This window comes from Vombatus ursinus, unplaced genomic scaffold (genome assembly GCF_900497805.2).
Source record: "Vombatus ursinus unplaced genomic scaffold, bare-nosed wombat genome assembly UNPS02014945.1, whole genome shotgun sequence".
Classification (NCBI taxonomy): Eukaryota; Metazoa; Chordata; class Mammalia; order Diprotodontia; family Vombatidae; genus Vombatus; species Vombatus ursinus.
The window spans coordinates 6,936,263-6,960,088 of NW_020954723.1; the positions used below are offsets into that span (position 1 = coordinate 6,936,263).

The window sequence follows — 23,826 nt, forward strand, 5'->3', positions numbered from 1 at the left end:
AAACAATTTTTAACATACATTTTTAAAACTTTGAGTTCCAAATTCTCTCCCTTCCTCCCTGTCCAGGCCCACCTCGTTGAGAAGGCCAGGAGTTTGAGAACATCTTTTTCTTATCTCTTTTCTCAGTCATCTTTGTCTCGTTCTGTCAATCAAGCATTCAATAAATGCCTACTGTGTTCCAGGCTCTGAAAAGGTGAAGACAAAAGTGAAAGAGGCCTTTCCTTCAAGGATCTTACTTTCTGATGGAGTAGCCAACATATACATATATTAAACATATATTATTATGTATAAAAATCATATAAAGCAGTTAAAAATATTAGCTTGAAGGGAAGGGCATTTGCAGTTAGAGGCATAGCAAAGGCCTAATGCAGAAGGTAGTATTTGAATGAGTCTTGAAAGAAACCAGGGATTCCAAGAAGTGAAAGTAAAAAGGGAGAACCATGGGGGCAGCAGGCACAAATTCAAAAATGAGAGATGGAGTGTCATATATGAAGAATAGCAGGCTGTGTCTTAGAGTGCATTGAAGGGAGTAATGTGTGAGAAGGCTAGAAATATAGTATAGAATAGAGCCAGATTGTGGAGAACTTTCGAGGCCAAACAGAGAAGTTTATATTTGATCTTAGAGATAATAGGGAGCCACCAGAGTTTACTGAATATGTGTGTATTATGGGGAGGTGAATGTTACATGTTTAAACCTGTGCTTTAAAAAAAATCATTTTGGCAGCTATGTGGAAGATGGTTTGGAATGGTGAGAGACTTGAAGCAGGGAGGCCAATTAGGAGTTTCTTACAGTAGTTTGGATGAGAGGTGATCAGCTTCTGAAGTAGGGTAGTAACTATGTCAATGGAGAGAACAGGGTCTATATGAGAGATGTTGTGAGATAAAAATGAAATGATATGATTGGATATATGTGGTAAGTGAGAGTGAGGAATGACTAAGGACATATTAAATTTGAGATGTTTACAGGGTATTGTCATTTTGAAATGTCTAATATACAGCTAGTGATGGAGGACTGGACCTTAGGAGGGAGATTAGGGCTGTATATACATGTCTGGGTGTTATTTACAGAGAGATGATGATTGAACCCATGACAGTCATCTTTTCTTTGCTACTCCTCTTTCCTTCAATATAGCTTTAAAAAAAACCTTTTTGTTTATCCACTGTAACTCATTGAATTTTAGCACTCCTGACATAAATCTTATAGTATTGTGCCACCCTTGTTTTTATCCTCCCTTGCTTCTGTTCATGTATTTTAAAATCAAAGTTAGTTGGTGAGTTCTCTGTGCAACTACTTCAGTCTTTTCAGATAACTCCTATTTTTCTTCCTAATCAGAATTATTTCTTTTTGTGTCATTAGAGTTTCATTCTTGAGATTTTCCATCCCTCTTGAACTGACTTTTCCCTGTAGATTTTAGCCTGTGGTAGGTACATGTTGATATCCGCTTTCCCAGAATCTTTGGTACATTTTAGATTATTCCCAGCCTTCCTTTTCTACTCTGTTAAAAAGTCCCATTATTTCCACTCTATCAAGCAGTTCTTCCCTTTTAGTGAGAATCAAACACAATGGAATTTTCCCCTTGTTCTTTCAACTGGTTTTGAATGATTAAATTTTGCTTAAGGTAGGTTGGCAAGTTATTCCCTGTTCTGCTTTTAACAGAGAGTGAGCTGCAGAAGGTGTCTAATTAATTGAAAAAATCCATCACTGTTATTTCAGGCCTCTGTAATCAGATTTGTTCTTTTTCTTAAATTGCTCATTTCTTTTCTCTTTCTGTTCAGGTGGTCTGACAAATTCTTTCCACTACTCTTCAAACAAATGTTTTCCACCATGCTGTCTTCCGATTTTTAAAAAAATTTCTTCAAATGAGCGTACCTTTTTAATAGAATCCAGTGCCCCTCTACCCCTTTACCTGTTTGCTCTTTTTGAGCAAGGCATACCCATGCAGAGCCATGTTAAACTTGTTCTTCCTTAAAACTCCAAAGTTTTTTTTTATTTTAACTGTTTTTCCCAATCTTGAACTGGGCCACTGATTATATGTGTGGGATGACAGAGAATTAAAGTTTACCTTCAAGTCTTAGTAACTCGTAAAGTTATAGTGCTGACAGGAGATAGGGAACTTAGTGAGGAGAGCAAAGGAATGACATGGAATATGATAATTCAGTTTTTAAACATGTGATCTGAGGTGCAAATGGAATATCCAGGTGGTGATATGTAGGAAAAAATACAAATATAAAACTGGAATTCTGGAAGAAATCAGGGCTAAAAATATAGATGTGGGGGGTCTTTTCAAGAGACTGAAGCCTTGGGAATAGATGAGATTATAAAATCTCTTAAAGTTAGAAGGGATCTCAAATGTCATCTGGACCAGAGATGTGAAGCTTACTGCCCAGGCAGCATCAGTATGCCATTGCAGGCACCCCTGATCTAGACCAAGCCCTACCTAAAGCATGAAACTTTTTAACAACATCAAATAGTTATCTTCCCTTTTTGCCAAGAAGAGAGTTTGGAGAGGGAAGCTTCAGAAGACCAAGGACAGAGCCTTGAAAATTTTGCCAATTGGGGCAGTTAGGTGGTGCAGTGGCTAGAGCTCCAGCCTTGGAGTCAGGACCTGAATTCAAATTTGGCCTCACACACTTGACACTTACTAGCGGTGGGAACCTGGGCAAGTCACTTAACCCCAACTGCCTCACCAAAAAGAGAAAAAGAAAAAGAAAATATCACCAGTTTATGGGTTGGGAGCAGAATGTGGAATGAGGGAAGGAGGGAAGGAGGCAGAGAAAAAAAGTGTCAGAAAGGTAGGAGGAGAAATTATTAGTGTTCAGTATGCCTGAAAAGCCAAGTGAGGGGTCAAAAAAGCTAAGAACTAGAAGGGGCGCTTAGGTTTTGTGATAAAGGAGTCTTTAGTGACATTGAAGAAAGCATTTTCAGTAGAGCAGTGGGGACAGATTCCAGATTTCAGATAGTTTAGAAATCATAAGATCATAACTGTAGAGCTGAAAAGGATCTTAAGAGTCCATCTTTCCTAACCTCCTTATCACAGATGAGGGAACTGAGGCCCAGAGTGGTTGAGTGACTTGCCCAAAGTCACAAAGCTAATTAATGACAGATGAGGGATAAATAGAAAATGTTGACACCTTCTAAAAGTTTGACGATGAAGGGAAGGAAAAAGAATAATTTGCTCAAGAGAAGTTGCTTTTGTTTAAACAAAAGGCTTGAGCATATTTTTCTAGCTATGAACAAAGAGCAAACTTGTGAAGAAATTGGAAAGGCAAGAGGTAATTGAAGAAGCAAGTTCTGGGAGGAGATAGAAGAGGATAGTATCAGTGACATAGGTGAAAGTAATAGGTGAGGAGGAAGTCATCCCATCTTATGAGTTCAGAGTGGCAAAAGATTGGCTAGACAAAGATATTAGATTATAGGAGCTTAGGTTTTAGAGATGGAAAGGACCTTAGAGGTCATCTAGGTCAGCCATCTCATTTTATATATTAGTATACTAAGGACCAGAGAAGTTGGATGGCATGTCCGAAGTCATGCAAGTAATAAGTGGCAGAGCAAGAATTTGAACCTAGGGCCTATGATTCTCTATCCAGCATATTTTCCAAAGTGCCATGCTGATATCAGTAAAATAGGAAGCAAGATTATCTGCTGAGAGAAAAGAAATGGAGTGGGGGTTTTGTATTAAGAAGCTATAAGGTAGCTTAGGACAAAAGATATGGTAAATGTGATAGTCAGAAGATTGATAAAAGAATCACTGTACAGCAGTGAAGGCCTAGTTGAGGATAAATAGTACATATCTGGTCAACTCAGCTTGATTATTTTCTCTATTATAGTTGTATGCTTGAGGGTAAGAGTGAAGAAAGGGAATTATAGGAATTATTCAGATAAGGCAGATTAATCAGACAGGACTAGTAGAAGGTCAAAGGTGGGGTGGGAGGGATAAGGAATTAAAGATTGAAGACTAGTCCATGAATTCAGTAGCTGACAATTGGGTCAAGCCTGAGTATGGAATAATGTGAAATAAGAGCAGAGGTGACAGTGATTGCACTGAGAGTAAAGAATAGGTTTGAGACAAAAGAAATAGAAGCAGTAAAATTACAAATGATTATGATAAAAGACAAAATTTCAGGGTTTGATGTCTTGGCCCAGTCATGTAGCAAGAATGAGGAATAGTAAGTGGTTAGCCTTTGTACTTTATTGGTAATCTCTACTCATATAATGTAAAGAAACCTAATGGAAAGTTCACAGTACTTTCCTACCCTGGGGTAGGAATAGGGTAGGATTTACAGAAGGATATGAACAGTAGTTGTGATGGAAAGTTTTGGATCAGTTTCAGTCTGCTCCATTGGAAGGAGTACTCACATGATTGAGGAATTTCTGATTTCAAACAGGTCTTGAATTGTGGAGCAGTTTTGAGTGATAGGTCTTATATTTGACCATGTTGATGGCTAGCTGAAATAGACTAGATACGGAATCAGTTGGAGTTGTGAAGTCAAGGAACTCTGACAACAGAGTGTAAACATAGTAACAATTTGATGGAAAACCCAGAATTACTGAGTCAGTCTGGGTCATTAAGATAGGTAAAGACAGACCTCTAGAGTTCAATAGATGAAAGCCAAGGCTTATAAGAGTGTAGTAATCGAAAGATAGGAACTTCAGAGGAGAGGTTGTTGAATAATCATATTAGGGCAACAAGCTGGCCATGGCAGTGGGTAAGCAGGTGAAGGTAGACTTCTTTCCTTCAGACCCATGAGTTCAGGATGGAGTGATAGAAGGACTGTCCAGCACAATAGAAGGGATAGGCAGAGAAAAATGAAGCCTGGTATTGGGGTAGAATTGGGGTCAGTGGAGATGAGCGAAGCTACTCTTGTGAAGCTGGCAGAGAATGTCTTATGCCACATTATCATCTGTCCAGAAAGAAAAATTATAGTAAAGATAAAAAACCCCATATAAGTAAAGGTTAAAAAAGATCCATTTTAATTAAGATAGTAGAGCTTCATTCTTAGGTAAGTTTTTATTGAGTGAAGAGAGGGGAAATATAGCCAGTTTGTTGGAACTTTTAACATGGAAGAGAACACTGTGTCATCATCTGAGACTGTCATGGTCAAATATCATAATTGAAAGTATTTTGTATTTTTTATAAAGTAACATATTACTTAGAATTCTTCCATTTTACATTTCAGGTCTTCTTTTAGAAGACAACCCTTCTATTCGTGCCATATCATTAGGACATGGTCATATCTTAGTAGGTACAAAGAATGGCGAAATACTGGAGGTAGATAAAAGTGGGCCAATTACTCTGCTGGTTCAGGTAATTTTAAATTTTAATATACTTTTTCTTATTACTCCTTTGAATGGTAATTTGATTTATTAGAGGCTCTGCTGTATAGGATGCTGAGAAAAATGGCCTAGGAATCGAAAATTGCCATTACTGAAAGATAGAAATGCTTGTTTGTCTGTACTAATGTATATAGATTATACAGTAACCAAATGAATTGATATAAATGATATACTTTGCCGGGTAAACTAGTTGCTGATAATTTTATTGAAGTATTTCTGATCACCAGAGAAGAAAGAAATTGGGTTTAAAAAAAAGGCATTCAGTTTATATTTATATTTCATGTGTTTTATTTTATTTATCCATATTTTTGAACCTGACTATATTTTCTGGAACTCTTAATTGATTATATGAAACTCATAACCTTAACCTTTTCTTTCACTATTTATAAAAATAGATTGCTTAAACCTTATTAATATAAACTTATTACTCCTCAAACTTAAAATTAAGGAATATAAGTTTTCAAGATATATTTAACATAAGAAAATGTGGAAGGTAGTAAATGAAGAAAAATCTTACTACCCATTTAGGAAATTTTTTTATACATGCCTTCTGTGTGCCATAGAACTCTGGTGTCCCCTTTTTTCCTCATTAAAATGTGATCATGTTTCTTAACACAAACTTGGTTTTTTTCTTCCTTAATTTTTATTATTGGTAATAATTGTGATAGCTTACATATATGTAGTGATTTGTGATTGAAAAGCACCTACATGATTGCATTTGATCCTCCCAGTGCATAGTACAGATATTAGCATTCTCACGTTAATGATGGAGACCCTTGGGCCTAGAGAAGTAAAAACGACTTATCCACAGTTGTATGAGTTTGTCTTGGAATTGAAACTTGAACCCAGGTCTTCTGATGCCTAGTTGAGTATTATTTCCACTATACCATTCTATTCCCTTTCATTTGGGAACTTTATATATTTTCTGGCTAATTTAGTTATTTTAATGGTACCCATATTGTCCTGTCATACCAAAGAGTTTTTTTAAGTAATAAAATATTACATATTTGAAGACTGAGACCATTATGTATATGCTTGACATTGTATTTCAAAGTAAAGATAATATATATTCCTTGTGCTCAAATAACTTGTGACCAACTAGAAATATGAGGTAATAATGACTGCTATAATAGCATGAGCATGTTACACAGGATAATAAAAATAATAATTAGCATTTGTATAGCACTTTAAAATTTGCAGAGCTCTTTACAAATACTGTCTCACTTGATCTTCACAACAATCCTATGAAGTAGGACCCATTATCACCCCCATTTTACAAATGGGGCTGAGAGAGATTATGTGATTTGCTCAGGATCACACAGCTACTAAGGGAGACAGGGTTTGAATTCAGGTCTTGCTGACTCCTGCGTGCATACTATCCATTATATCACTTTATGCAATTTAATTCATAAGTACTACTTTCTGTGCAAGGACATACAATATCACCACGGAAAGTGCAGGATTCTTTAAGGGTGCACTAGATCTTAACTGTGTGTTACAAGCAAGGGTATTACTTCTAATAATGTGTTCAACCCTGTAATATGCATTTAAATGCTAAAGTATTAAAAAGTGTCCAGTGAAGGACTGTATATTTAAAAATGTCCAGATTTTTTCAGACACAGAGCACTGTCTTAGCCAAATTAGGAGATGGGTGTTTCCAGACTGGCCAGCAAATGAAGCATTATTTTATTAGTTGCAGTTTGTGAAGATTAACTATTATAACTATTAAGGAGGGCTTACAGTCTACAGTGGTGGAAAAAGTGTGTATGTGTGTATACTTACATACATATATAAATCCCATATATTTTTAAGTCTTAAAGCATTAGAATTTAAAGCTTTAAATGTCACATTACATTTGCATGTTGTTCCTTTTATTTGGAACTAGAAAACTTAAGGAATATATATTCCCATGCATATGCTGTGCCTTTTCAGAAAAGGATAAGATAAAAAGCTTTAATGCTAGTGAAAAAGATTTAAGTCACGTTAGGAAGAGTTTTCACTGTTTTCCAACAGTATTATAATTATCTGGTAATTTCAAGTATCACTAAACTTCCCAACATTATCTACAATGTGTGCAAGGGCCAAAGTACTATATTTAGTACAGATTCATACTATCAGAGATAACTATAACTCTTTCCCAAAACTTTCATGGAAAAACCTAAAAGATTCTGGAAGTGTGCGGCGAGACAAGAAAGCCGAACTTTTTGGCAGCTATTCCAGAGTCTACTTCTTACATCTAGTCACTAAATGTGTTTATGGAATGTAAATTAGCTTTAATGTAAATTTCAGTGATTTATCCTAATTGAGGAGAGCGAGAGAGTGAGCGAGAGAGAGATACACATACTGCAAAATAAATTTTTTTGTTTTAATTATATCATTTCCTTTAATTATTGATGTAAGTAGGTACAAATAATTGTGAATTAAATAATAGTTTATTTTATGTATGGAGATGTGTTTCCATTATATTTTTGGTCATTAAATATGTAGGCTAACAATTTAAAGAATTAGAATTTATTTTTATGTTCTGTGTAGGGACACATGGAAGGAGATGTGTGGGGTTTAGCTACCCATCCTCATTTACCTATTTGTGCAACTGTAAGTGATGATAAGACCTTAAGAATATGGGATCTGTCTCCTAGCCATTGTATGTTAGCTGTCCGGAAACTGAAGAAGGGTAAGAGATTTGCTCACTTTAATCACAATCACGATCTCAAAGTGGTAAAAGGCCTCAGAGGCCATCTAGTTGAAACCTGACTAAAAATCTCCCTTACCACAAAGTCTAACAACCAGCTTTTCCCTTAACACCTCAGGTGACAGAGAATCCACTGCTTCACAAGGCATCCCATTCCACTTTGTGTATATATCTATTGATAGGAAGATTTTCCTTAAAACAAGCTAAAATCTGCCTCTCCACAACTTGACTCATGTCTCCTAATGGTTGCACGTTAGGGACAAGAAGCATTCTCTGGACTCTCTCCATCAGTGTCCTTCCTAAAATTGAACACAAATATCTTAAAAGAATATAGTAAGAGTGTTACTTCTCATCTTCTGGAAACTATGATTCTTTTAATATATGATAGTATATGATTGCTTTTGCTTTGTTGCCTGCCATATATCACTGTTGATTCATATTGAGCTTGCAATTCACTAAAAGCCCTGAGTCCTTTTCAGGTGAACTAGTTTTTAGTCACACCTCTTCCATCTTGTACTTGTAACAGGTTTTTTTTTTTTAACTCATGTAAGACTTAACATTTTTCTCTGTTAAATTTTACTTCATTAGATTCAGCTCATTGTTCTATCTTGTCAACATCTTTTTGGATCCTGACCTCTAATATAGTGTTGTTATTTCTCCCAGTTTTGTGTTATCTACAAATATCGTGAGCATGCCATCTTTTCACTTTATCCAAGTCATTAATGAAATTGTTAAACAACAGAGGGTCAATGTAAACTGCTATCTAGGTGCTCTAATAAAAAGTTTAGTCCAAGTTGATTTCTACTTGTTAATAACTGCTCTTGAGATTTGGTCATTCATCCATTTCCAAAACCAACTATGCTGTCTAACTCATAGCTTTGTTTTGTCCACAAGAATAGCATTAGAAACTTTGCGAGCTACTTTGCTGAAAACTTAGTTTTTTGCAAACTACACATCTAACAACTGTGAGGAAGAAAAGATAAGGAAAGTAAAAGAAAGGCAGGTAGTTTGGCAGGAGCTGTTCTCAGTGAAACTTTACTTTCCATATATAATCACCACTTCCTTTTCTGTTGTTCACCAGCTATCTCTTTATTGATATATTCTAGAATTTTGCTGGGAATCAGAGTCATAAAGCTCGGTAACCTATGGCTTATAGACCCTATTCATTTTCCTCTTTTGAATATCAAGATGTTTGTCCTCAAATCTCATAACACCCCACCCCCATTCCTATTCTTCATGATCTTTTGAAGATCATTGACTGGGGCTCAGTCATCACATATGCCAGTTATTTCAGTAACCTAAGATGTAGTTTTTATCTGCATCTGGTAACCTGATTGTACCAAAAACATCTAGGTATTCTCTTATTATGTCTTTATTTTTCTTGAATTTCAATCCCATTTGTTGTCCTTTTCTGTTCAAACATCTTGAAAAAATAGAAACACAATGGATATATACACACACTTAAACACACACACGTATAATATATAAACAATATATGCTATATTTTATGTGTATAATTACACACACACACACACACACATACACACAAACACACATATACATTATTGTAGGGAAGCTAGGTAGCGCAATGAATAGAGTGCAGAACCTGGAGTCAGGAAGACTTATTGTCCTGAGTTCAAATCTAGCCTCAGACATTTACTAGCTGTGTGACTCTGGGCAAGTCACTTAACCCTGTTTGCCTCAGTTTCCTTATCTGTAAAATGAATTGGAGAAGGAAGTGGCAAAGTAGTCCAGAATCTTTGCCAAGAAAATCCCGAATGATGGGGTCACAAAGAGTCAGATGCAACTGAAAACAACTGAACAACAATACATATTGTACATGTATGGTTTATGCATACACAAATACATATATGTGCTACTATATTAACTTAATGGGCTATATGTAGAGTTGCATATTATAACAGGGCAAAAACATTCTTCATCCACTTGTTTTTGTGATTGTTTGGATCTCATTGAGGAGGTCCTGTCAATATGATCATCACACATAGGAAAGCCTGACTCCATTTGGAACTTTTGTGTGGTAGTGAGCAACTTTGATGAGCATGTCTCCCTGTTTTATGTTTCACTTGATACTAAAGATCAGAGAATTGTTTAACAAAATTATCTCTGTATTTATATCTATCAGAAATCTTAATGTGACCTTAGCATATATATAAGAGACACCTTGTTGGATGAGGGACATTAAGGCTTCATTGTGCTCCACCAAGTCAAATACTCTTGTGCATTTAAAAAAAAGAGGAAAAAAAACAAACGGTATATCAGTGAGATATTTGTTTTCTTTATCCCCTCTTTCGGTTGTCTTACCTTGAGGATGTAGTCTGACAGAGAAATTGTTTGCAAAAGTCTACCTCTTCTCATGTTTTCATCAAGGATACCCATATGATATGTGCATGGGAATTATTGTAAAGATTTTACAGCTGATAAAATAGATATGTGGTTTAGTAGCTACTCTTGTCCTGGTTATTGTTTGTGGCGTAACAGTGCCAACCACGATCTTTTCTATTCTTTTCATATTTTCCTGTCGTCATCTTGACATGCCTTTACAACTGAGTCTCCTTCAGGATGCCTTTCCCATGTACAGTATTCATTAAATCAGGGCCAATCATTCTTCTGACTTTTATTTTTTGGAGTGCTTTTTCCATTTCCTCAGTTAGCATATTGAATATTGAGATGTTGGAATCTAAACATGATGTTTCCAGGAATAGTTTGCTATTGTAATGCTGATATATTGGTTAAATTTCCCAACTTTATTGTTTTCTAGTTTTTCAGAAATAAATACCCTCAGGATTATATGACTTACTTGTAACTTTCTGAAGGTTTGCTTTTCCTTTGCTACTTTCATCCATTCTTCTTTGTAATGTTTTGCAAATTGCTCTGTATTCTAAACCATTATCTTCCTTGGTTAATATCTCTATATTTCTTCATTTGGCAAAGAGATGAAATGTTTATTTGATGTTGTCATTCTAGTGGCAGTTGTTTTTATTGATTACACTTCTCTAAGAAATATCAATAATCAGATTCAATATCTTTACTTTTATCTATTTCCTATTTTTCAGTTAACAGCACCTTTGCATAGGTTAGCTTGGAGTTATAACTTTACACAGTGTCTTCTTTCTTATCTTTAGCTTTTGTTATTGGTTTTTAACTTTGTTCTAACCAGTCAATATCCTGACTACACAGAAACTGAGGATTCTGAAGTACTCCCCTACTGGTAGCAAGCCTACAATTTCTGTTAAGATACCGTCTATTTCTTTTTCCCTTATATTCAGCATTTGTTATGCCTAACACCTTCCAGTTCTCTTCTTCAAGAAAATATGCACAGTATACAGGCATGAGCCTCCTAAATAATCTGTTTAAAAAATGACATCAGGAAAAAAGGTACTTAACTTATTATAATCAGTTATCCTTAGTTTTGTAACCGTTTCTCTATGGTCCTGCATAAAGCTGATTGAACAGATAAAGGTCCTTCTGATGGGGTGCTTGGACCATATCTCTCCCCAGCCCAAAGACCCTATCTCTGGCAATAACTCATGAGTGGGCCCCAGTGAGGCAAACTATTTCTCCCTGTTATAAGAACATGCTGACCTCTGTAGAGTTTCCCTTATATGAATAGGACTATCTTGTACTGATTCCCATAGCTACTGTATACAATCTAGAGGTCATGCTATAGATGTCAACTCCTGAGGCTACCTTGTACAAATAGGATGGTGCTACACCAGTAATGAATGATGCCTGCACCCAAGGTACAGAAACTGTATGTCACTACTTAATTAGCATACTTGGCATACCATTCCCTGTTCTTTTTCTGTATAAGCTTTAGCATCACCCCCATTAGTTTGGGAGTTCTCTAAAGAGCTCTGCTCGCTATATAGCATTACAGTAAACTTTTTGCCACTTGACTGGAAGATTGCTTGAGTCCACAAATTCTTTCCAGACAACTCTTCCCTGAACCTCTGTATTTTGGGATCCTGCACCCCTAAAACAGCATCATTTTAAGGTACCCAGCACAGGGCACGTCTGAAGTCTCAAACCTTCTCCCAGTCAAGGTAAGTCTCCCCTTCACCTCGCCCTCTAATTGAGTTGTCTCATAAGCGCTGGGAAGGCTTGTCTGGACTCTTTGTTAAGCCTGCCACAGGCTTTGGGTTGGGCCTGCAACAGGCCCTTGGCAGAATTCCCTCTTGACAAGGGATACCTTGTTTTGGGAACACATGCAGTCATTTCCCTCTGGGATACCAGTAGAGGCGGGACTTTAAGTGCTTACTGATTTCCCTTTCTCTCTAAGGCATACAGGCTCTTTAACAGATGGACAAATTCTCCCCTACACCTGGGGATCTGCCTCTAGGTTATCTTTTACAGAACTGGAAAAAGCTAGGTCTTTAAGACCTTAAAAAGGAACATCTTGTCTGGCCCCAATGTGATCTAGAGGACCAGGAAAAAATGTCTGATTTGTGCAGGGGATTTCTGTTCTCTGCCTAAAATTAGCCCACTTTAAATAAAGAAGGCAAGAAGGGAACAAAAGTCAAGTTTTATCTCCTGTATGAATCTGAATTCTCTGGTTCCAGAACTGAAAAATGAAAGTGAATAGTTACTTGAAGAGTGGGGAACCTGCAGCCTAAAGGCCAAGTGTTGCCCTATAGATTCTCAAGTGTGACCCTTCGACTGAAGCCAAACTTCACAAAACAAATCCCTTTAACGTAAGGATTTGTTCTGTAAAACTTGGACTCAGTCAAAAGGCCTCACCCAAGGACCTCAAAGACCACATGTGGCCTCAAAAGCCACAGGTTCCCCACCCCTGCTCCAGGGGGATTACAGGGTAAAGAGAGAAATTTAGGATTGAAGATATGGCGGTGATATGAGAATAATTGATAAAGCAAGATGCTTCAGGAGGTGGGAGAGGATAGATGGGATCACAGCATTGGTAGAGAAATTAGTCTTAGACATGAGAAAGAAGCACATTAAAAAATGTTTTTTGTGACATACAGGCATCATTCACTATTGGCATAGCCGTCCTATTTGTACAAGGTAGCCTCAGGAGTTGACACCTGTAGCATGACCTCTAGATTGTATACAGTAGCTATGGGAATCAGTACAAGATAGTCCTGTTCATACAAGGGAAATTCTACAGAGGTCAGCTTGTTCTTATAACAGGGAGAAATCGTTTGCCCCACTGGGGTCCACTCATGAGACACCCTGATCTCACAGTTTCTCACCCTTCTTAACAACAAGAAATTCTCATTTACTTGCCTGCTGTGTACAGTGTACTTTGCTTTACTCCAAGAAATTTAGTTTAAATAAGAAAGGGTTCCTTCCTTCAAGTCTGATAAGGGAGAAAGATAGCAACACAGGTAACTATAGTGCAAAATGTTAAATAATTGTATTAGGTTTATAGCACAAAGTGAAGGTCAACTATAGTAACTTACATCTATTAACTTATTTCTAAGAAGACTACTTTGGGTACTGTCATCTGATGTTCTCTGCGGGGTGTACACCTCTACTGGTTTTATGGTCGTTGGGTTGTTTTCTGCAGACATCTGCTGGGCTTCAGCTGTCCAGCCTCTTCAGAACCAGCTGTCCCTTTCTATTATCTGCTAGGATGAAGTCACTAGCATGTCTTTCCCTAAAAGGAGAAGCTGTAGCTTTTTTAATGCATTGCTGAGATCTGTAAACCACCACACCCAGGCAGGTAGTATCCAGCAATAGCTAAAACAGGAATTCTTAACCTTTTTTTATGTCATGGACCCCTGTAACAGTCTGGCGAAGCTTATGAGCCCCTTTTCAGAATAATATTTTTAAATGAATAAAAAAAATACATAGGCTTACAAGGGAAATCAGTTATATCCAAACTGAATTATCAAAGTACTAGGAAAAAAAATCAAATTATTGGAACCCCTGAAATCTATCCATGGAACCCTTGAGGGTCCAGGGACCACAGGTTAAGTTGTTTTAACTGCCTACATCTGATACAGATCTGAAGTTTATAATCCCAGGAGACTTAGACTTAGGAAATTCCTTGTGACTTCAGTTAAGTGTCCAATGGGGAATCCTGTGTCCTCAAAACCTATTTTGGGAATTCTGCTTAAAAAAAAAACAAACTGCAAGAAATGTGTAGAAACTGAAACACTGAAATGCTTCCAAGTTTCTTTCTGATTGGTATGCAAACGAAGTAAAGGACCAGAACAAAAGCTGGGAGAAAAAGCCAGCACCTTCTCACTTTGCCTTCCGGGTTCATATTCACAGAATCACAAAAATACAATGGAATAGGGTCTCAGAGGTCACCTAGTCCAACCTCTTTACTTTGCCAACGAAGAAACTGAGGCATAGAGAGATTAATCCTAGTTCACACAGATGTCAGGTGGCAGAGCTGAGATTCAAAGCTAGCAGTCTTTTCACTATATGATATTACCTCTCATTCCTGACTCAAAAAAAAAAACCCCACTATCTCTCTACTTCTCTGAAATGTCCCCCTTTGACTACCATGTTCTTTCCTTCCCCTCTTTACTGTTCCTCAATTCACATTAACCCGTGCTTTGCTCCCTAGTCCCTGAATCCTTTTCCATTTTCCCTGGCTATCTTCCCATACTCTGGCTTAATACAATTTATGGGCCTCCCTACTTAATCTTGATCATGGTCAACTACTGTGATGATTCATTCTAAGGTGGTGACTAATGAATTACCCCTGTGACCTACTGGAATTCCTTGCCTACTAACCCTCAACCAGAGGCAACTTCTGTCATCCACTTTCTCTGATCCTGCCCCTCCCCCCCGACTGCTAAAAAACAAGAACAACAAAAACAAAGCAAACTAGTTTAAAAACTGAGCTAATTATAAATTTATGCTTCATATACTGAAATGTGTCTTCAGTGATGTTTGGCAGCTCCAGTGCTGTGTGCTAATTCCGCTGTAAAATATATTTTAAGGCAGCTAGATGATGCAGTAAGTAGAGCACTGGGCCTCTGGTCAGGAAGACCCGAGTTTTAAATCCAGCTTCAGACACTGTGACCCTGGTTAAGTCACTTAACTACTGTTTGCCCCAGTTTCCCCAACTATAAAATGGAAATAATAACAAGACTTACCTTTCAGGGTTGTTCTGAGGATCAAATGAGATGTTTGTAAAACACTTAGCACAATGTCTGGTATAGAGTAGGCTCATTCCCTTCCCTTGCCTCTATTTTGATTCTTTATCTCGTTATCCACTGTGACTTAATGCCAAATCCAGCCCTATCCTATCCTCAGTTTCTCTGTAGTATTAGAAACTGTTGTTCCATCTTGTTCTTACTACTTTCTTCTCTCTTAGTTTTTATGACACTGGTTATTTCTATATTTCTGATGAATTTCTCTACAGTATTTCCTTTATTGATTCCTGTTCTTTTTCCCACCCCCTGTACATTCAGATTCCTTAAAGGTCTTGTTCCTCAACTTTCTTCTTGCTCTATCTTCTTTCTTGGTAATCTCATTCATTTATCTTGCTTTAGCTTCCGTCTCTTGGTAAATGACTGACAAATCTATATGCCCCCTTAGCAATCTTCTACTCTTAACCTGCATTTTAATCACCTATAGCGATATTTGCACTTTGTTTTTCGAGTACCACAAATTCTTTTCAAAAACTGAATTCCTCACCTTCTCCCAAAAAACATGCTTTTCTAATTCTTTTCCTCATTTATTATAATCATACAACCTTTCTTCTGTTCACCAGTGTTGGAAACCTTGGTTATCTTTTGACTTTACCCCCTGTTTTTAATTGGTTGCCATGTGTATTTCCAGAATCTTTCTAATATCCAGTCCTTCCTTTCTGGCTTGTTTGAATATATCATATAGGAACTGTTTTAATTACATCACAAATTTTCTTATCTTTATTCTTTCTTCTAACTTGGTGTTGAATTTAGTCATTGCTGTAACAAATTAATACTCTTACTATATGTACTATTTATTCAGAAATTACTGCCATGACTAGTAGTCAGTTTCTTTTTTTTGAGATCATTCAGTCTGTTTGAGTCCAGCATCTTCCAGTTTTCTTCTCCTTCTCCTCTTCTTCTTCCTTCTCCTGCACTACTACTACAACCACCTTCCAAAATACCATGGAGAGCCTCGTGTGTGCATAGGCTGTAAGATATGAACTTCCAAGAATTGTTCAAAAGAAGTGGCATAAAAAGATGTTACCAGGGCATATGTGACTAGAAAAGAAAGAGGGCCAGTTGTGAAAAGAGCAGTAGATAACTGATGGACATCTGTGCTCCATTGGTATTCATGCAGTATCAAGAAAACTAGGAGAATACCCCCAAACAAGTTGGGTGTACTCCTAAGGGAGTCTTATGGAGAATATGACAAGAGTCACTTAGGATGAGGTAGTATGGTAATTTGCAGTCTGTGGCATTAGAGGAAATACCACTATCAATGACATCATAGATCCATCAAAATAAGATTTGGCTCAGCTGTGTGAGATCTTTTTTTTACCCCAATTTAGTCACTTAATATATTAACCATCCTTCCCAGCCTAAGCTCCTAACACAGCGCCTGGTCATATAAAATGCCTGTTGGTTGAATTTGATAAACATGCTATCTGTGCCTTCATCCAAGTCAGTGATAAAAATATCGAATAGAAAAGAGCTCTGCAGTACCCCATTATAATAACCTCTTTTTATATTCACATAGATCCATAATTTACGCTTTGGGTCCAGTCATTCTGTCAAAGTTTGGGTCAAATATCTTAAAAAGTAATCTTAATGCTTATTTTCTTCACTTCTTTCTATATTGTCCAGAGGAATATCGTGAAAGATTTCATTAGATGCATGGGTTCTAATCTTGTCATTTGAAGACCTCTACAATGTCAGGCTCTAATCTACTTTTCTAATCTGATCTCACATCATTCCCTATCAAGTATCTGTTAGAACAGCCAAAATGAACTTTTCCTTATTCTTCCAATGTATCTCATGCTTTTTAGATTGTTAATCGTGTTCCATTCTGGGCTCCACATTTACAAAGGGCATTGATGATCTAGAGTATTCCCTGAGGCAGGCAATCAAGAACTTGAAGGGACTAGAAACCACACCATACAAGAATTTGTTAAAAAATGAGGGTTTATATTTTAGTAGAGAAGGTTTGAGGGTAGGAAAGGTGGTTTGTCTTCAGATATTTGAAGGTCTGTACTTCTGTTCACCTGTATACCTAGGATGCCTTTCCCTTACATTTCCACCATTGGAAATCCTGCTTATTCTTCAAAGCCTAACTTGAATGCCACCTCTTCCATGTTATATTGTCTTTAATCCTCCCAGCTAGAAGTGATCCCATATTCCTTCTACCTCTCACAACACTTTGTTTCTACCTATCATGTACTTTCACTCTACTTTCTATGTATTTATTTGTGAATGTGTCTCATAGCCTTCTACTCTCCTGTATTTTAATTCATCTTTGTATTTCCTTAAGCATGAAGTACAGTGACTAAAAATTATAATCATTCATTAAATGTTGAATTAGATTTGTTTAATCCCCAGTTTAGAAGAATGAACTTTTCTATTCTCTTTGAAATTAAAAAGGATCGTAAAGATCTATGTTTTGAAAAAATTTTTTAAATTATCACTTAGATTAGGAGGAAATTTCTTGAAATAACTGGTTCTTTTTCTTTTTTTTTCTTTTTTAGGAGGGAGGTGCTGTTGTTTTTCTCCTGATGGTAAAGCTTTAGCTGTAGGTCTCAACGATGGAAGTTTCTTAATAGTGAATGCAGATACCTTAGAGGATCTTGTCTCCTTTCACCACAGAAAGGATGTTATCTCAGATATTCGCTTTTCACCTGGTAGGATTCAGGAAATATATAATTTAATTTGACAAATACTTGAATTTGGTAGCTAAATATATTAAAATAATATAGTTTCTGTGAGTAAAAATATTTTACTCTTTAAAGTTTCTCAATAGACAATTTATTTGTTGCTTTTATAACTAGATAGATTTTATTTTATAAATTCCCATTAATTAGTGTCATAGGTGCATATATATTTATACATATATATTATTTAATGTGCTATTATAATAGAATATACTATTATAATTGAGCACACTATAATGGAATAAATTCTAAAAGTAACCTAGATAAAACTTTTCTATGACAATTTATTCTGCTTTTTCCAAAGTAAAAAGAAGTTTGGGGGTTTGGGGTTTTTTTTTTACTGTAGGTAAAGTATACAAAGTTTCCTTGCACAAAATTTTAGAAGTATAACTCTTCTTCACTATTTCTTGCCAAATGTTTCTGAAATTATTCTCTGAATTTTTTCCATTGTTCCATCTTTAAGATGTGATTGTACTTACGAAAGCTATTAATGAATTCCTTAAATTTTTTTTTGAGTTTCGAATAAGGATAACTATCTGTAATAGCAGAAAATAAGCTATACTTTGTGGTAAGAAAAACTTACACAGCAGTGTTCCTATTCATGTCTTACAGGATCTGGAAAATATCTAGCCGTGGCATCCTATGACAGCTTTGTAGATATCTATAATGTAATGAGTAGTAAGCGAGTAGGAATCTGCAAAGGTGCTACCAGTTACATAACACATATTGACTGGGATTTAAGAGGTAAGAACTTGAGTTACAATGATTTCCCAAAAAAATTGTATTCAGTGTGTTACCATAGGAAAATAAAAACACAAATTACATTTCTTAACTCTAAGACATTATAAACATTATTATTTAAAATACCTATATTTTATTTTACGTGTATGTTTGTACTGTAACACTACCCACAATTTTATGAAATTTATTTCAATATTATCCAAATAACAATGATTTCTAGAAATGTTTTATTTATAAAGCTATATAAATATTGTGCTAAAGTATTTTCATTTTTTACAATTATAGTACAATTTACACTGTCCATTTTACTTTACAATGATAGTAAAATAATTTTTTACAAATGATAGTACATTTTTGTTATAACACTTGATTTAACATAATAGTTTCAGATTTGCTAAGTAGATAATCTGTGAGAAGAAACCATTACCTAGTTTTTGCACCTTTAAAAACATAATCCTCCAAATGCTGAAATTGGCATGATACAGTAAAATACTCGCTTTAAGAGTGTATGAGTTTTGTGCCTTCAGCTTTCTTACTTTTTTCTAGTTGTGTAATCCAGTCCTAAGTGGCTATTTTCTAGATTAATAATTATAATTATTCTTGCCATTTGCTATCCTTTTTTTGAAGGATTTGAAGTACTCTTTTTTCATTCATTTTTCTAAGTATATTTTTGGGATATTTTATGTTGAAATTTTATCAGAGAAATTCATTATCTCTCTTCAGGCCTGTCTGTATTGTTCTCCCACTCAAGAAGTTTCAGTAGCTCCCTATTACCTTGAGGATGAAATACAAACTCCTTTGTTTGACATGTAAAGTCTTGGTGGTCTAGCTTTTACCTTTATCTTTCTTGACTTATTCACATCCCTTCTTTTTACATCTTATACTGACAGACCTGCTTACTCTTGCCCATCCATCACACTCCATTTCCCACTTCCATACCTTTGCATAGGCTCTCTGTCATGGCCAGAATGGTCTGCTTCACTTTAAACCCTTGGTATCTACAATTCCCTTTACACTTCAGCTTATGCCTCACCTCAATATAAAAGGTCTTTCCCAGTGCTCCCCCACCAGGTAGTCAATTCTTTTCCCTTAACAATTGATTTATAAATATTTTACATTTATCTGTATGCAGCTAATTCCTTATTAGTGTGGATAATAAATCTCCTGAAGTTATTGCATTTTTTGAATTTGCCCCCTATATTTCCATTGCACTGATAACCAATGACCATAATTTACATAATTTCAACTTAAAATAATATAAATTTAAATATATGTGAGTTCCAATACATATGACTGCTTTAAAGGATGTATCATTCACACTAATCAGGACCTAGCTATATATGTTGTTTTCCTTAAGCAGATTTAATCTCCTCAAGGGCAGAAATTGCTTTCATTTGGCCATTGTAAGCGCTTAATAAATTCTTGTTAAATTGAATTGAATTTAAAGTTATATAAATTATTAAATTTTGAGAGCAGAAGAAAATGTTTTATAGACCTTTAAACTTAATGTTTTTCCATATAGAAGACACAGAAATAATGTGACTTTATATATTCTATTTGTGTTTATGTTTTTGTAAAGGAAAGCTTTTACAGGTCAGTACTGGTGCTAAAGAACAATTATTCTTTGAAGCTCCCCGGGGAAAAAAACAGATTATTCCTAGTCTAGAGGTAGGAAAATAAATTATTGATGAGAATTTTTCTCTGTGAATGTTATTTAAAAGTCTGATGCATATTTTCTATACTTCCCACACTAACTACATGTGAAGTTTGTTTTCCATTCATTAGCAATTGTGGGATATTATTTGAAGTATTTATTTTTATTGTGGGGTAGATTTAGGTAATTGGGTAATGAAAGAGAAGGGCAAATGTTTGAAAAATGATCCAGTTATTTTCCAAAATAGAAAACATATTTAGCTTTCCTCCCCACAGTATTAGCAAATTGTGAACTGCATAGAAGTAGAACAAAAGAAATGAGAAAGAAGTAGAACATAGGGCCTTGTGGGGAAAAGTTAAACAAATCAAACATCGAGAAAAGGAAGATTAGAAAGCAACTTAATATCTCTCTTCAAGTTTGTGAAGAGATATTTTATAGGTGACTGTAAACAACTATTCCAATTTCCAGTCATGAAAATTAAGGGTAATTTGCTTAAGTCTTAGATAGGGGTTTCATTGGTTTAGTGAGATGAGGAAATTCCCTTACCAATGAACCTTATAGTTTTAGATAGCTGCCTGTAGGTCTGAGAGTTTACACAGCCAATACATGTCACAGACAAAACTTGAACTCAGGTCTTTGACTTCAAGTTTGGTTCTATTTTCACTGTGTTTCTTGCACTGTGGGCAGAAGAAATTAGGTCATCTATAAGGATCAACTTCATGACTGAAGTAATACTAAAATGTAGGTTTATTAAATTAGTATTATAATAATAAAATATTATTATGATTGCTAAGTGCTTTACATATATTATTTCTTTTGATGTTTAACAACTTATTAAGTAAGTACTCCAATTATTATTATTCACATTTTACAAATCAGTCTTTGGTTAAATGGTTACCAGATTATCCCTGGTCATAGGCTAGTAAGTTCTGGATTTGAACCCAGGTCTCCTCTGACTCCATGTCCTGTTCTCTTTCCACCATCGTTGCAGCCCTCCAAAATAGTTACCTCATTTGCGCCTCATTAATAGGAAAGGTTTTTGAATCCTCTATTAAGAGTGAGGTTGTAAGCAAATCAAGAGATTGTATACTTAAATCTCTCAACATCCCACCTACCATAGATCTATTTAATGATGATAGATTATCTTTCAGATGATACATTTAATTCAGTTCACAGTATGCTATGAGGAAATATTTGGAAGTTTTTCTATTAGTGTTGATATGCAAAACCTAAAATAATTAATTTTTGTAGGTAGAAAAAATTGTTTGGGCATCATGGACAAGTGTGCTTGGTTCTTGTTGTGAGGGAATTTGGCCAATAATTGGAGAAGTCACAGATGTAACTGCCTCTTGTCTCACAAGTGACAATGTGGTCCTAGCTACTGGTGATGATTTTGGATTTGTGAAGTTATTTCGATATCCTGCTAATGTATGTATTTTTTTCTTTTTCATTGATAATAGAGAACTAGCTTAGCTAACCCATTTCATAGCATTTTAGAGAAATACATATATATATATATATATACTTAATAGTATCAGTGATACAAAATTACATTATTAGACAAAACAGTGTCAAAATGGACAGTTCCACTGAATTATATAATAAATGAGTTGAATGGCCATACTGTATTATAGCAATTGATTTTTTAATACTGAGATAATTTTAAAATAAAGTTGCTTGTGTTTATTTTATGTGGTGTGTCAGTAATATGAATGGCATAGAATAATTTTCCAATCTTGCTTCCATGTTAATTGTTCATATCTAGAAATGACATGTTGTATGATTACATGCCTTAAATCATATATAGGAATATATTTATCAAAGAAAATGTGTTACAAAAACAGATTGTCAGAAACATAATTACCAGAGGTTGAAATAATATGATAGGCATAGGAATGTATAGCAAAATATGGTTTCTATAGCAAAATATGGTTTCCTTCACCACCTCACTACTCAAGGGATTATTACTTCTATTCACGTCTTTCATTTACCAGTTTTTTTAAGAGTAAGTTAATTCTCAGAGGATTTATTATTTTCAAGCATCACTATATTCCATTTATTTTATCACTAATTCTTTTAAACATATAGGTGTACCATTTTATAATTATTTAAATTCTTAGTATTATTTGTACCTAAATGGAGGAAAATTATGTAATTTTGTTTTTATTAATTTAGTAACTTGTATTTTCTTATATTTAAGAAGAAAACATAACACATAGAGTATTCACAAAATAATTTCAAAAAGATTCTATACAAATAAACAAAAGCCAATGTAATTAAAGGTATGCCTATCTAGCTTTTGTTTTGTAAATTAAAATTCCTGTCAGTGATCTTGATCATTTTTTTAAAAATATATAATAAGAATTGCATAAACTACTGAAAATTCATGATTAGATTTTTAATCTTGTATTTAAAAAGTAATTATAAATATACTTTTTAAATTAAACTTCCTTTTTTTCATATTTTTAGGGAAAATTTGGAAAGTTTAAGAAATATGTAGCCCATAGTACACATGTCACAAATGTTCGTTGGATTTATGATGACAGCTTATTGGTCACAGTAGGAGGTCCAGATACATCTCTTATGGTTTGGACATATGAGATAGAAGGTTATCGAGAAAAAAGACCATGTGATAGTGAGGAATCCGATATAGAGTCTGAGGAAGATGGAGGTATGTAATTTTAAAATAAAGCTAATGTTAAAGTATCAGGAAATTTTAGCAATATATAAAGTATTAAAAAAGTGTTATAGCTAGATTAGGAATGATTAATTTACTTCTAAAGGCAATTTTATAATAGCTTATGAAATAAAATTTTAATACCTAATAAAATATCAAAGGAAATTAATGAGGGAGTGGAGTTTCCTTTTTAGCATCATTTGTCCTTTTTAAAATGCTAAAATTGAGTTTTTTGTAACCTGGAGTAAAAAAAAGTACATATGTAGCTTAGCATGTATTGATGAATTTGATAGCTCAGCTAAAAGTATAAGCCTGTTAAATTTTAAATCAGGACAAAATTATGTTACTCTGCCTAACAATAGTTTGATAAACATGTTGATTATAAATGTATTTTGAGCGTTTAATAAATCACTTTCACCTAGGTTAATGAATTATTTAATGTATAAATGGAGTCATCATATCTTTCCACTATTGTGGCAGGTATAGTACATGTTAAATGAAATTCTTGGTTCTCAAACCCTTTGACTCTTTTCGTGAAACTTTTTAAAGAATTTAAATTGTTGAAAACACAATTTTTGGAGTAGCTAGGTGGTGCAGTGGATAGAGCACTGACCCTGAAGTCAAGAGGACCTGAGTTCAAATCTGGCCTCAGACACTTACTAGCTAGCTGTGTGACCCTGGGCAAGTCACCTAACCCTCATTGCCTCCAAAATAATAAAATTAAATTAAATTTAAAAAAAGAAAACAGTTTTTATTCTAAAATTAGATTTTATTAAGCAAATTCAGAATATAAAAAGGAAAATGTATTGTAGGTGACCTGAATCTATAATATCAAATGTGGAAATCCTCTCCACTGATGTGATCAGCAACTTTTCTGTGACTTAGTTGC

At 35.0% G+C, this 23,826-nt stretch overlaps 1 protein-coding gene across 1 annotated transcript in view; it reads left to right on the forward strand.

Moving 5' to 3' along the window:
- Positions 1 to 23,826, forward strand: part of EML5 (EMAP like 5) — a 182,298-nt gene that overhangs the window by 106,545 nt on the left and 51,927 nt on the right. The window contains exons 20-26 of the mRNA XM_027844842.1: positions 5,179 to 5,306; positions 7,868 to 8,009; positions 17,683 to 17,835; positions 18,478 to 18,609; positions 20,186 to 20,274; positions 21,512 to 21,688; positions 22,730 to 22,931. Of these exons, the coding sequence (XP_027700643.1) occupies positions 5,179 to 5,306; positions 7,868 to 8,009; positions 17,683 to 17,835; positions 18,478 to 18,609; positions 20,186 to 20,274; positions 21,512 to 21,688; positions 22,730 to 22,931 (1,023 nt within the window). The remainder of the gene's footprint in view (positions 1 to 5,178; positions 5,307 to 7,867; positions 8,010 to 17,682; positions 17,836 to 18,477; positions 18,610 to 20,185; positions 20,275 to 21,511; positions 21,689 to 22,729; positions 22,932 to 23,826) is intronic.